The following is a 15,510-nucleotide window of genomic DNA, read 5'->3' on the forward strand; positions in this document are numbered from 1 at the left end:
TACTAGTAGTTAAACTTGCTGGAGAATAAGAAAAAGGTCTGAGGGACTCAGGGGACAGTCAAGTAAGTCAGTCATCTGTTTGTGATGTTTTCCAAGTATTATTTCTGAATTGATGAAAGGACAGAACAAAGGCTGAATTGGAGAATATTTTCACTGGTTCAGTGAAAGCATTTGATGGTTTTCAATCACTTTCAACAATGTAAGGATCACTTTTGCTTACAGAAAGAATGCTCTGGATCTAATACTATATTTTATCAATACTATATTTTAAAATTCAATTCTGGTGGCATGACGACACAACCCACCCACCCACCCACCACCAAGCCAATCCAATCTTCATATTTTGTAATAACACAGTTTTATTTCAAGGCAATTATTAAAATGTTTATATAGGTGGATTCCACAGAAATTATATTGTAGTACTGCTTTACCTTTGATGCTTTCTTGGATTTCAGTGATCTAACGTTTTCTCCTTGTGCAGCTATTTGTTCAAACAGTTCAAGTGGCTTAAGAGAACAAAAGTTTCTGTTTGGAATATCTGCCATTTTAAGGAGTGTGGAAAGTTTTATACTTTTAATTTAAAGTGTGTTGTATAATGTTTTATCCAGAAACTTCAAAACAGCAAACTTGAAGAATTCTATAAGACAAATAATAAATATTATCTATCAATTAATATATCTATGAATTTCCTAAGGGTAGTTTACAAATAGCCCTTGACTTACAACTACAATTGGGATCAAAATTTTCATTGCTAAACAAGGCAATCAAGTAAGTCATGCCAGATTTTATTATCTTTTTTGGCACAGCTCTTAAGTGAACGATATGGTCATTAAGTGAATGTGGCTTCCTCCATTGACTTTGCTTGTTGCCTGGGAAGGTTACAAACAGTGATCACATGACACTGCAAAAATCCATGCTGGTTGCTAAGCCCTGAATTTTTATCACGTGATTTTGGAGACATTGCAATAACCATAAGTGTAAGGATATGTTACCTTTTTCAGTGGTGTTGTAGCTTTGAATAGTTGCCAAAAAAAGGGTTATAAGTCAAGGGCAACTTGTATTATTGATAAGATTAGTAGCACAATTACTAGTAAATGTACTGCTTTTAAAACAATGAACTATTACAGTATAGGCAAATGCACTGTAATCAATGTCAGGAAGCAATTACATTTTAAAAACTTGTTAGCTAGGATAGATATTCCATAGCATTTTTTTGCCCTCCCTTCATCTGAAGTAGCCAATCCTATTTCAGACATCATTTGACATTGATAGACTACAATATTCAAAATTAATTGGGGTGATCTGAGCAATATATTCTTGAGCACAAACTAGCTGGGTCAGTGGTCAGGAATAATGGAATCTGAGGGTGAAGGTTCATTCTCCAAACTTGTAGGTTGCTCTCTGAACATTTCATTACTAGGCTAGGTAACACCTTCAGCGGAATTTAGGGAATGTCCTTTTTAGAGAATTTAGGGGATGTTCCCTAGCTTGGTAATGAAATGTTCAGAAATCAATCCGCAAACTCCTACAACGAACTTCCATCCTAACTCTACACGCAAGCTACAGATATTCACCACTAATATCTGCATAATGGAATCTATACTCCAATAATATCTGGAGAACAACAGATTTTCTATTTCTGATTAAATATCTTTAGAATGAAGTGGGAAACATCTTTACTTTTTTAACTTATTTGTTTTTGTTAATTCTATATCTAAGCAAAATTAAAGTGTCTGTCTATTGATCAAATGGCATTGGTGGGTACAAGATATTCTGTCCCCTGTATCTGTATCATTTGCTCCTGAACTATCAGCTCCAGTGAAGATCTTGAGCTACATACTGGTAGGAAAAAGAAAGAAAGAAAACTCATGTGATATGCCATTTAATCCATTTTTTACTATTTCACTGTATTTCTGAGTGATTACATTTAAACTACTTGCACAATTAACTCATTCCCTACTTTAATATGAGTAAGTAACATTTTCTATAATGCTTTTTAGCTATTTGGGGGGCTTTAACACATTATATAATTGCTTTTCTTCCAACTCAATGGCTATATTTTTGAAAAGTACACCAATTTTAATTTTGTGTTATGGCTTTGGTACAGTATCACTGTACTAAATCAATTCAATTGTTGTATCAATCCAATATTGTTATTCTCCAAGATCTGACCATTATGCTCTAATAGCCCCAATTACAATTCCAAACCATCAGTTTACAGGTAATGAGAAAGCCACTAACAGAGTCTTTAGAGACTTCTATCCTGTCAGTGGGATGAAAATAATCTGCTCTAAAAAGAGGACCTTCCCACATCCCCTTTCTGCACCTGGACTGCACCAGTGCCTACCAGCATAGAAACACGGCAAACAAACACATCTTTTAAAAAGGAGAACAAGGAACCAAATCGTACCCTGATATGAAAATTACATCTGCAAAGATCTCATTAGACAAGTCAGGCAAGGATTCAGTTTCATACGGTAGAACAGTCGTCATGGCATCTTTTACATGGCCACTGTATGCATTTCAACGAGAAAGCTTTAAATATTGAAATCTTAATTATCAACCTCCTGATCAGGGTGGCCTAGTATTCACTCAAAGGCTAAATCTCAGGAGAGCAAAAAGATACATCCAACGCCTATCACCGAACCCAGAAAACCAGGCAGAAGAAGCAGATTTTTTCTCTCCAACCTTGGATTCAGTTTTCCTTTCTCTCCTACGGAAATCTCTTGTCCCCACCTCCAAAGATCTCCCTTTCTTTTCCTCCGATCCCCGACCGACTTTTCAAATTAGCTCTAGGCTTCTCCGCTCTGCCCCCTTTTACCTTTACCTGTCCTCGGAATCCCCACTTCTTTCAGCGGCTCTCCAGCCGGAGAAACCCCATTGCATCAGCTGCTAGAGCAGAGCTCGTGCGACGCTGATCGTCTTCCGATCAGGAAAAGGCGTTCCTAAGCCCGGAACTGAGGACAACGAGGAGGAGAGAAACGGCGACAGACGAGCGCGCTGCGGGAAGATCCGTCAGAGAGGCCAAACTCTCGTTAAAAAAAAATCCATAAAAATAAAATAATGAGCGCACAAACCAGGAAGAAAGGCGGATGACGCTCATGAGAGTAAAACAGGAACCCCTGAGAGCAAGTCGAGTTTCCTAGGGGAGGCTTTCTCGAGGAAAGGATGTGGCCGCGCTGCAAAGCGATCTAAATCTGATGTCAGAGGAGGCTGCTCTTCAGGTAGTGTTGCTGTAAAGTGGATCCCCCTTTAGGTCAATGGGTTGAGTGACTAGGTTTTCCCCCCTCCTTCTTCCTTATTCGCTAGTTCCTGGCCCGTGCAGGATCTGTTTCAATGGCATCGGTTGCAGTTGGTACCAATCAAGCTCCAGAGCGGTCTTTGCTTGTCCTAAGAAGGGAAATAAATGTATCGAAGCACGTTTTGTAAAAGCCTCTATTTCCTAAACAGGCTAGTAGGATACAAAAAGGACAGACTGATGAGCAGTGGTTTGATTCTGTGTCCCTCCACCTGCTAGTGCCTAGTGTGAAAAGATGGCTTCTTGCCTTCCTCGGCTTCTACTTTCAGCCATGCCAAGTATAGTTGCTTTATCTAGTGCATCATCTTTTATGAAATGTCCTAAGTAGTTCTTGCTTGCTGTTGGTAATATTTATTTATCTAGCACATTCATCTATAACAGAATTGGAAGGGACCTTGGAGGTCTTATAGTCTAACCCTCTGCTTAGGCAAAAAACCCTATACCATTTCAGACAATGGTTGCCCAATCTCTTATTAAAAATTTCCAACTTCTGGAGGCAGGTCATTCTACTGATTAATTGTTCTGTCAGGAAATTTTATCTTAGTTTTAAGTCCTCTCCTTGATAAATTTCCATCCATTGCTTCTTATCCTGCCTTCAGGTGCTTTGGAAAGTAGATTGACCCCCCCCCCCTCTTTTTTGTGGCAGCCCGTTCGATATTGGAACACTGCTATCATGTTACCCCTTTTCATTAAACTAACATAAGAAATTCCTGCAATCATTGTTTGTGTATTTTAGCCCTCAGCCCCCTAATCATCTTTGTTGCTCTTCTCTGCACCCTTTGTAATGCTTAATCCATCTTTGAGCTCAAGAAAACAGAAGTATTGCTTTTTCTGTCACCTGTGAGTTCAGCTAAGCATGCTAGTTAACATGACTGTCTTTTTAATATTTAACAGTCCAGATTTTTCATTTTCTATGCTTACTTTCATTGTGAGCACTTCTAAATTCAAGCCCTTTTAGGGGTACAAGTAATATTGTCTCATATATCAAATTGTTAATGTTTCAGTATTCTATTAGGCTAACTGGCTAGCCTTAAATGTACACTTATATACACTGTTAGACACACTGAATTCACACTGCTATATCTATTGATGCATGATCATTTAACTGAACATGGCCCTCTACTTGTTTTTTTTATAAAATCATAAGTGCTGGCTCCATGACAGTTTTTTTTATCAGCAAATGAGTAAAATTATTTCAGTTGGGAAAAGGCAATATGTTAGCCAAATTAGTATTTATTGATTATGTAGTAATTCCAAGAGCTTTTTCTTGAGCTAGAATTAACCAGGGAGGGAAAGGCTTTTGATTCTCCTGCATTTTTGCAAAGTCAGTTGCTGAAATGAAAAAGAAGTGCTGCTTTATACTAGCACTAACTTTGTAGAGCAGTCTTTCTCTAGAATGTTAGATTGTATTGTATGGTACAGGCTTTCTGGAGACCTTTGAAGACAGAATTATTCTAGATTATTCTTTTTTGATTGATATTAATTCTCAATGGAGATATGTGCATTTTTCATAGGGATTTTTGGTCAGTTATTTCTGAATCATCAGATGATTTTATCTTATGGATATTTTAATATTTAATAACAGGTGTTATAGGTATTATAACAGCTATTTTAATGATTACTGTGGATATTAATGCCTAAATGCATTGCAGATGCTTATACGTGTTGCTACTGTTGATATTTATATTTGATTTTGACTGTAAGCTGAGTCCATGTAGATTGGACAGCATATAATGTGAATAATTAAATTATTATTTATTTAAATTTATTTTATTTCAAATAAATTAAAATGCACTAATTAAGAAATTAAATGTACAAGTATTGTTAAATTCTGGAAATAAATTATGATGACTTTTGTAAGTAAGAAAGATATGAAACAGAATTATTTAAAATGACTACTTGTATTTGTTCTTTCATTACAGAAACTATTCATTGTTGATTAGAATCCAAAAACGTACATTTCAGGGTTTCCCCCACATAGTTCACATAATGAGTTTTTCCCTTGTTGCTTATGATGATTCGGACTCTGAAGCAGAGACTGGGAGATCTGGAGATGTTATTAGCAGTGAAATCAATCTAACAGATTCTGCTGTAGATGTTATCCAGCCCAGTGATGACTTAAATATTATTTCTGAGAAAAAAGTCAAATCTCTGGAATACATGGGCAGCCCCAAAAAGAACATATCTCATGAGGATACCTTTCAACAGCATCTACAACCTAATGAAAAGACTATGATAACAGCAGTACAACAGCAGTACAACAGAAATTGTACTTCGACAAAAACAAGGACTAAGTATACCCAGCCAGTAAATCCTTTATTGGAAGCTAAAATACCTTCTGGAAATGCATATGCTCAGAAGAGGATGCGTAATGATGGAGATGTAACTATTCAAAAATTGAGACCATATGTTTCAAAAAAACTGCAACAGGAAAAAAAAGAATACCAAAAAGAGAGTATATCTTCTCCAGTTAAATATAGTACAGCTGAAGATAAAATGTCAGTTAAAATTTCCCAATATATTATGCCATACATAGGATCAAAATATGCAGTTACTGAAATTCCAAAAAACTTGGTATTTCACATGGCTGAACATAGTGGACCAGTTAATGCTGTTCGCTGGTGTCCTCTGCAGAGGTGGAGCCATATGTTGCTTTCTGCCTCTATGGATAAAACTATCAAGGTAATGTGTTGCAATATCAATGTCTTTAATTAATTATTACTTATATAATGATTGAAGATCCCTCCAAACCTTTTTCTAAGCTATATTAAACAAAACATAATCTGTACCTTGTCCATAACAGTCTGAATTAAGATTAACTTGTCTATTGATGAATATTAGCTGTACATTTTGTGGATGTTAAAAATACTGAACAGTGCAACCAATTCCATCAAATTCTTGCTTGAATGGGAGAAACAAAATATCCATAGCAATTGCAGGAGAGAAGGACCATCAGATATAGTGAACAGTGGACAGTATCTCTCTTGCTTCCAAAGCTCCATTTGGGTTTTTAAGATATTGGTTGATATAGTCATGAAACAAGTGCATATTTTTAATCCCTCTTATACAGGAAAAACATTTATTTATTTATTTATTTATTTGATTTGTCAATTGCTTACAAGATAATAGGTATAAGTATAAATATGAATAAGAATACAGGAAATAGGGACGAATAAATAGGGACAATAGGACAGGGATGGTAGGCACGATTGTGCACTTATGCACGCCCTTTACAGACCTCTTAGGAATGGGGTTGGTCAATAGTGGATAGGATCAAAATATAGGAAAAACATTTGAAACATCAGCCTACATCAGGGGTGTCAAATTGGTGGCTTGTGGGCTGGATGTGTCGCACCCAGGCCACGCCCACCCTAGCTCCATGAAGGAGAAAAACATCACGAAACTTCAGGTGAAGTAACGTGATGCGGCAAGTTTGACACCCATGGCCTACACCCTTGTTCTGCAGTCAGTGTCATAGCTATTTTGTTAACAGTCAGGATATCATGTCTAGCTTAGTCCTTGAAGTTTTATGCATTTTTACACAAGAGAAATCCCACAGTTTCAAAACAGATAACTTTCATTTGTGTGGATAAGATAGCACTTATCCAGCGGAATCAATTCAGAAACAAGAGTATTCAGAAATAGACTTCAGTGAAGATTGTGAGACTTATTAAGAAATTAATAGTTTGGACTAATCTTCAGGCTCACAGTGTATTCATTTGTAATCTTCTTCTTGACCTTGATGTCAGCTTCAAGGATGCCCAGGTATTTGTAATGATCATCTTCATCTAGACTTTTAATTTTATTTCCATAGGTTATCTTGATTCCCTGAGCTTTCACTGTTTTCCTCCATTGATAATAAAAGTGGCACATTTGTTCAAACTCCATTGGCTGTATATATGGACAGTGTTGAGCTGTGATTTATTTGAACAGTATTGAGATTTATTATTATGGCTGGTTGCATGGTCATCTAGGTGTTTAGACTAGATTTGGCATTTTTATCCACCTTTTAGTTGATTATTTCAGTAATCAATCCAGTTCTTCCTACTTTGTGGTCTAACTTAATTGACAAGAAGACTCTAATTTCTAAATAAAAAAATACGTTTGTTTCCTAATTTAATTGTGAGAGGCATATATTGCAATAAGTACATGAGAGATATGCTAAAATGGTCTCTTGAATTCCTTTTCAAGAACGCAGATTTGCCACTGGTACATTTAAACAATCAGGATTTAAAACTAGAAGGCTAATTTTCTTGCCAAAAAGTCAAGGACTGAGAATTATTGGATAATACAAAGCCACACACATAATGGGAAAACCTCTGGATACTGGAACTTGAGTAATTCCTGTTTCATTGTTTTGTGGAATAACTAGAGGTTTGTTTATTTTTTAAAAAGTGATTAATACTGTTACTTTTGTTCTTACTGTTGTCCTGTAACTTTAAAGCCAGTAGAGGGCACAGTTAGATTAAATATAAATGTTGCAAGACTAGAATCCTAACTGAAATTTGCTTCTCAGTTTGGTGTGTCATTGCAAAAAGGCTACTATGTAATAGACGGCAGCATACTGTTTAAGATCATCATTGCATTTAATCTGGGAAGGAATTTTAGTTACTTTAAAGCAATTTTCTGTCTCATTTTCTAAATGTAGTTTTCCTAAGTTCATTCGTAATAATGAAATTTAGTACAGGTAGCCCTCGAGCTACAACCACAATTGAGCCCAAAATTTATGTTGCTAAATGAAACATTTGTTAAGTGAGTTTGTCCCATTTTACAATTTTTCTTGCCACCGTTGTTAAGTGAATCATTGCATTTGTTAAGTTAGTAACGGTTGTTAAATGCATTTGGATTCTCCATTGACTTTGCTTGTCAGAATGTCGCAAAACTGATCATATGATCCCCGGACATGCCAACCGTGATAAAGATGAACCATTTGCCAAGCATCTGAGTTTTGATCATGTGACCATGGGGATACTGCAATGGCCGTAAGTGTGAAAAACGGTCATAAGCCACTTTTTCCAGTGCCATTGTAACTTTGAACGGTCACTAAATGAACTGTTGTAAGTTGAGGACTACCTGTAGTTTCAAACCCTCTATTTTGAGCTACACTTGAGAGAAAGAGTAAAAAGTTTGTGACCTCAACACAGCGCTCTGCTTCTTCATCGAGGGCTAGGCAATCTTAACTAATCTTGTGAATATGGATGAAAAATGGTACTGATAATTGTTATAAAGAATTGTTTGGTACGGTGTCCAAACTGGACCTTTGTCAATCTACTATTCCAATGTGTTTTCAGATAAATATCAAAACCTGAAATCTGGCTGGAGAATTCTGGGAGTTGAAGTCCAAACATCTTAATAATGTCAAGGTTGAAAAATGACTGAAATCTATACATTTTAAACAAGGCATATTTTATCTGTCTTCGGTAGATATGGTTCAGGGTGATTCACAGAATATAACAGCATAAAAAAAAACCCTCAAAATAGTATTAAACATATTCATTTATTACATTTATTGCCACACATCTGCATGTCTGGGTAATATCAACAGCAAGTAACAATCAACAGCAAAAGTAAACTATTATTATAATGTATACAACAAATAAATTCCATAGTCAATGAGCAACATTTACAAATAGCAGCAAAAGTGCTGAATAGGTTGTTTGATAATCAGAGTCTTTTTTTTTCCTAGTTAGCACCAGCAAAAGGCTCTTTATAATTTCAGTTATCAAACATGCTTAGGCAGTTGTTTGGGCATCTTGGTTGATTTAAATTAAGATAAAATCTAAAATTTGCCTTCATTCGTGATAAAATCTAACTCCTCTAATTCCTTTCCGTTTTTGCTCTTATGCTATAGCCAAAGTTCTTCTTTTCTTACCTTTTCCCTTGTTTTTCTACTCCAGTTTATATCCCTGCATTGTTTACTGTATTAAATTGGAAATGTTGACTAATATTGTCCAAGATTTTACTTGATCCAAGGCAGTGAATACAGAAGTGATGGGTAGGCTGTAAACCATATGTGCATCCTTCAATTGCCTGAACTTTTCCCCATTTCCCTTTGCTATTATCAGCATTTTGGCTGCCCTTGTGGTGGTGGAAAGATAATAGCTAATGTTGACCCTCACAACTTTGTAACAGATTTGGGTTTTAGTAGTCTGCTGAATAGTTGCTTAGTGAGATACTCTGAGAGATAATCTGACAAAATAATTAGGGTATTGCATAATGCAGCAGAACTTTTGTCAAGATCTCAGGAAGTAATGGAAGTAATGGGGTTGAAGTCTCTCTTCCTCATCCTCTTTCCGATGGTTTTGACTAAGATAATTGATTCCCTCCTGCTAGGTTTTGATAAGGACTGGTCTGTTTTCAGTTCAACTCCCCCAAAGTAGTGACCTTAGTACAGCCCAAATCATTGAATAGGGATTGTGTTAGTGTGTATACAACTATAGATATGCTGTCTCTACCAACTATTTTGTTTTGTCTGGCTAATAGAATGAAACAGAATATCTAACCATATTTACCAAGTTGATGTATGTTTAGGGAGAACTGAATTTAACTTTCCCGCAATGTTCATCTTGCTGGACACTTTAAAGAAAAAATGCAGAATATAATTATAATAAAATTATTAAATAGAAAGCATCTATTATAGACCTTATTATATTTAATAATATAATATTATTACATATTATATGGCACAGTGGTTAGAATGCAATACTGCAAGCTAACCTACTACTTACTCAAGGAGTTTGATTCTGAGTGGCTCAAGGTTGACCCATCCTTCCATCCTTCTGAGGTTGGTAAAATGAGGACCCAGATTGTTGGGGCAATATGGTAACATTGTAAACTGCTTAGAGAGGGCTGTAAAGCAATATGAAGCAGTACATAAGTCTTAAGTGCTATTGCTATTATTTATTATTGTTTCATGTATTTATTTCATTTATATACTCCTTATCCAGGAGTTATGAATGTTTAGCTACTATGTAGTGCTATACAGTAATTTTTATATCTCCTGATTCTACCATGTTTCTCCAACAATACAGCCTCCCCCAATAGGAAGTCCCAGCATGTTTTATAGGCATAAAATAAAATTAAGCCCCAAATTAAGGCCTATATTAAAACATGCGAAATGGGGGGAATGGCGGAGAGGCTTGCCGTTAGGAAGTACTTTTGTTGCACACGTGGGTATGGTGCTGCCTGCATTGACCTCGGTGTTGGTGGGGCACTTTGTATCGGGACACCTTCCGCCACCGTTGCTTTCCCTTCTCCCTGTGCTGCCGCAGCGTTTGGAGCAACACCATGGCGTTTGGAGCAACGCCATGGCGTTTGGCGCAGCCATGCGGCATTTGGCGCAGCCACATGCGGCCAGCCAGGGCTCCTCCCTGCAACCGGAGCCCGGCAGAGACACTCGGCTTCAGGCGCTCCTGTTGCTGCCTTCCCAGGCATCATTCAAAGGCAAAGCCCATTCTTTTAAAAACGACGCCCTACTACTGGTACGACAAAGCCTCCACTGCCCGAGAGGGCAGCCCAACCCCACGTGGGGAGGCGAATCTCCCTGGGCTGCAGCGCAGGATCGGCCCACCCCAGGAGAAGCGCCCAGCCGCCATCCCTGCCTTCCACCAGGCAGAGCGCAAAGAGCTTTGCCTGGGGTGCCCAGAACAGCTGACAGGCGGGCCCTCCTGCCCAGCGGCGGATCTCTGGCCAAGGCAGCAAGCACCTGCCCACTGGGCCCTCTGCTCATCCTGCCAGGGCCGTGCCGGAGCCGGGTGGGCTGGGAAAGCGAGCCACGGGTGCACGCCCACCTGCCAAGCGAAAGAGCTGGGCTGACCCAAGCTTGGCTTCCCAAGTCCCTCCAGCCCAACCCCGAAGGGGCCACCGGGAGAGGCTGCCTGAGGCAGTGATAGCGCCCATCCATCTGCAGACAGGGAGGTGAGGCGACAGCAGCGCTGCTTCCCTGGCTGGCGGGTCCGGCAGAGAGAACCCGAAGCCACCCATCCTTTCCACCCCTCGCCCAGCCCATCCACGTCCCCACGCATCTCCAAATGCGCCGGCAGCTCCAAATGCTGCAGCAGCACAGGCATCGGGCAGAGGCACTCACTCACCTCGCTTGGAGGAGGTGCGGGCTGTCGCCTTGCCTCCCTGTCCATGGATGGGTGGGTGCTATCACTGCCTCGGGCGGCCTCTCCTGGTGGCCCCTTTGGGGTCAGGCTGGAGGGACTTGGGAAGCCAAGCTTGGGTCAGCCTGGCTCTTTCGCTTGGCAGGTGGGCGCGCACCCACGGCTCACTTTCCTGGCTCTGTCCAGCTCACCCAGCTCCGGTGCGGCCCTGGTGGGATGAGCAGAGGGCCCGGCAGGGAGGTGCTCGCTGCCTTGGCCAGCACAGGGAGAAGGGAAAGCAACAGTGGCGGAAGATCTCCCGATACAAAGTGCCCCACCAACGCTGAGGTCAACATCCAAGCCATTGCTGCCCGCCCGCCCGCCCGAGGATGCAAGGGGGGGGGGAATTAAATCACCCTTGAAAAGATGGCCTAGCCATTTTTTCGGGGCTCAGAAAAAAATATGACCCGGCCTTATTATATGAGACACATGGTAAGTTCATTTAATCTAAAAGTATTGGAAAGTTAGACTTGTTTCTATTTTTATTCATTATGAAAAATTACAAAGTATGTTTAGAAAAATTGTGTATGTGGGAGAAAACCTCTCTTTCCCTTTCTTTGCATGAAATAAGATTAATGACAATAATTCCAAAGGAGAGCCCTTTCTAGAAATATTTTTTTTCTATTATTACTCTGAGAATAATGATTATTCATGTTCAGAAAGCACATTTCCCTAGTATAAAGAGTATAAAGAGAAAATATATACAGTATATGACTGAGATCTATTACTAAATCATGATTTATGAATGAGCTACTTACGATAAAGCACTTTGCATATGGCATATGGCAAAGTGCTTGAAAAGATATTAATAATGCATAGGTACCTTAGGGTTACAGTTTTTATTTTATCATCTGTCTTCTGATAGGAGGGAATGTTTGCCACCTTGGTGAATTAAATAAGAATGAACTATCTCATGCAGAAAGAAGTACAGATTTGGTTCATTTTGTGGGTAAAGAAGAGAAGCCACTTTTTCTATTCTTAACGTGCAATCAAATGTTGAAGCAAAGTCTTCAGGTGAAAAGTAAAAGGTTTGTGAGGATCTAAAAGTAGCAGCATATAAATTGATCCAGATGTCTGCATAATGAAAAGGGTCCCCAACTTTCTGCCCTGGATGAAGTGCTTAATATCATACAGTATTCACAAATTCTTGCAGGTCCTTCTTCCTCATCTGTGCCTTACAGAGCTCCATCATAATTTTTCATATGCACATATGTAAATCTTTGCTTATTTTCAAACCTTTTGCTGCTTGGAACCTAAAGTATTATTGGTCCAAAATTGAAATTAACTGCTGTTTGCACATCAAAGTTTTTCTGGGACTAGATTGCTAGAATCTTGCCAGACCTTTATGCCTGCCTTTTCCTACATTTATCTTTGCGTAATCCCTGATGTTTTGGTACAATCAAAACACACAGTACATGTATGCATGTGCAGTCTGCAAAGGCAACTGGGATATTGTTCAATCACCTTTTGTAGTAATTGTGTTGATCTCAATGTATTTGGTTGGGGTTTCATATGAGATTTATATAAATGAATATATATAATAATACAGTTTATATACTAAATTATGAATAACATTTAAGCATTTATTAGAATTGACCTTTATTTAGGTGTTTAGCAGAATGAAGAAATATTCACCCTTTTAGCTACAGTGCAAAACAGTTGCTAATAGGAAAATGATTGAATGGGCAGAAAACAGAAAAATGTATGTTCTTCATCTGACTTGACATGGCTTGGCTCTCTTAAAACAATCTAACTATTTTGAAAGTACAATTTGAATTTATTAACCATGCAAATTAGAACATACATTGGGCTCCCAGTAAAGCCTTGACAGCTTGCTGAGCAGCCCTGAGCAAAAGCAGAGCCACAGACTATGGAGGGGTATCTTTTTATTACCAGTTCACACTTTTTCTTTCTATCTAGAAATACAGTAACTGTCACATATTTTCCAAATATTGTATGTTACGTGATCCATGTGTATGTGTATGACCCAATCCTGACTCTAGGTGGGTTTTTTGTAGGTTATATAATTCTTGGTTTTGGAAAAAGAAAGTTGCATTTGATCAGTCCTGTTCTCCTGAAGGTACAGATGGTGCAACCCTGCTCCCCCCCCCCCCCATATAAATGAAAGTTGTTCTGTTTGAACATATTTTCAATTCTTATTGTTTCTGGGCACCTAAATGATGTGTTCCATTCTTTATTTGGATGATTTCGGACTCTATATTTTATCCTATTGTTACCTGCCCAGAGTCTATTAGGATTGGGATGAGAAATAAATACTGGAAAATAAATAATCAGAATAGTTTCTTTGTGCAGTCTCACATTAAAAAAACCCACTCCGCTTTATTTAAAGGTTCGTTTCATGTATGTTTATAGAGACACTCTGTATGGTGTTGACAGATAATGGTTTGGAAGGTAGTGTTATTATGAAAACATATTTTTCAAGTAGTCTTCATTGAAATCAATAGCAGTGATTTAGAAATAAGTCTTGGTAATTTTTTAATAAACTTGTCTGAAATATTTTGTTTCCAGGCATACAATTTCTACGAAAACAGAAAGTGGTCATTGACAAGCATAGTTCTATATTATTCATTGTCCCTGATATAGTTTATAGTAGTACTTAGCACTTGGTATTAAAGATTTGACTTAAATGTTCCCTTTCTAAAGAAGTTTATAAACTTGCATTTGCAACTAGCTCTATGTGAGCTTTACCTACAAGTAATGTTATTATGCCACTTAAAAGTAGATCATCTTTCTAACATTTAAAGATACTGTTTATATATTGTTGATGTCAAAGTCCAAGATGATATATACAGTGATTCAAAAGAAATCCTTGCACATCTGCTGTTAGGAAACCTATACATTGTATATTTCATACTGTGCAATTCCAGTTTTGACATGCCACTTCATGGGTGATGTTGTGGGAAAATACAGACAAATAGGGAATTGATATTCCCAGAGGATTATTTAGGTTAAAACAATTTGCTTGAACTATATGGGTGCTTGAACCCTTCAGGGGTTAATAATGTAATTCTTAGCGATCTCTTTCCTGGAACTCTACCATAAATTTTAATATATTAAATTGAGTCCATCCTCAATATATCCATATCCATGCTTACTGGAGCTAGATTGCAAATGTCTGGATAACTAGCAGTGGACACGGAAGGGTTATATTTTCTGTATTTCTTTGTCAACTAATTTTTTACCCAAAATATAATGCATTTCATTAGCTTGCTTTTCCGCCTGGAACTATGTAAAGCGTAAATGAATAAATGATGGGTGGATAGATTGGTTGGTCTATCTGAATCTAATGAATCATATGGAAGAGTTTCATTTTGGAAGCTGTTTGTTTAAAAGGATTCTTAGGGCTTTAACAGTTGTGGAAAATCCTACTGAGAGTTTAGATCAATTTAGTGAAGTGCAATGACATTAATGCAACTTAATTAATTTAATAATTAAAAAATAAGTTTATATTAAAAGATATTCCTTTATGCATGTTTGGAAATTTCTTCTCATTCCTCCTTTAACTTTCCTCTGAGCTTGTGGTATTCCTTTATGATTTTGTTGATCATTTCATAATAGAGCATTGAAAACATTTTTTACATAAGAACTTCAGAAACTTTGCACATTTATTTCTTGAGATTTGGGAATTATTTAGGTGTTACAATGGCAAATGAGGAGAGTGAGAAAAACATGTATCATTTTTGGACTCTGCACGGTGTGCTAAGGACTTAAGCAATCACTATGATTTCCTTTGATCTCATAATTGGCAGAAAGCAAAGTGTAACCTGTAGTCTTTTGTCAGGAAAAAAATGTGCTAGGTTCATGGTGGGCCAGATTAATATTAGCATCAACAAGCCATCTTAAATTTAAAATTGATAATAGGTAACTTATATTCTATGCAAGGTTTCAGCAGACTTTCAATTTTAAATATGCCATGCTTTGCCTCTGAGTGGAGTGCTTGACTTTGTATCCCCCCAAATAGGCATGGCAGAACAAAGAAATAAAAAGGACTAGGCAGAAACAAATTAACATTAAACTTAAATGGATTAATTCTATGGATTTAATTCT

General features: G+C 37.8%; 2 protein-coding genes across 6 annotated transcripts in view; one reads left to right on the forward strand and one right to left on the reverse strand.

Moving 5' to 3' along the window:
- The window catches only part of WARS1 (tryptophanyl-tRNA synthetase 1), a 20,694-nt gene extending 17,495 nt beyond the window's left edge, over window positions 1–3,199 (reverse strand). Inside the window, exons 1-2 of one of the 5 annotated variants that reach the window (XM_087922199.1) lie at window positions 3,078–3,199; window positions 432–637 (exon numbers count right to left, since the gene is read on the reverse strand). In XM_087922199.1, the coding sequence (XP_087778325.1) occupies window positions 432–545 (114 nt within the window). In that variant the 5' untranslated portion in view covers window positions 546–637; window positions 3,078–3,199. Of the gene's footprint in view, window positions 1–431; window positions 638–2,410; window positions 2,911–3,077 lie in introns of those variants that run through there. The other 4 variants (XM_026698502.2, XM_026698503.2, XM_087922200.1 and 1 more) reach the window with 4 other exon arrangements.
- Window positions 2,960–15,510, forward strand: part of WDR25 (WD repeat domain 25) — a 68,570-nt gene continuing 56,019 nt past the window's right edge. The window contains exons 1-2 of the mRNA XM_087922197.1: window positions 2,960–3,224; window positions 5,221–5,980. Of these exons, the coding sequence (XP_087778323.1) occupies window positions 5,288–5,980 (693 nt within the window). The 5' untranslated portion in view covers window positions 2,960–3,224; window positions 5,221–5,287. The remainder of the gene's footprint in view (window positions 3,225–5,220; window positions 5,981–15,510) is intronic.

This window comes from Pseudonaja textilis, chromosome 1, assembly GCF_049901715.1.
Source record: "Pseudonaja textilis isolate UNSWEBS1 chromosome 1, rPseTex1.2, whole genome shotgun sequence".
In the NCBI taxonomy this organism is placed as follows: domain Eukaryota; kingdom Metazoa; phylum Chordata; class Lepidosauria; order Squamata; family Elapidae; genus Pseudonaja; species Pseudonaja textilis.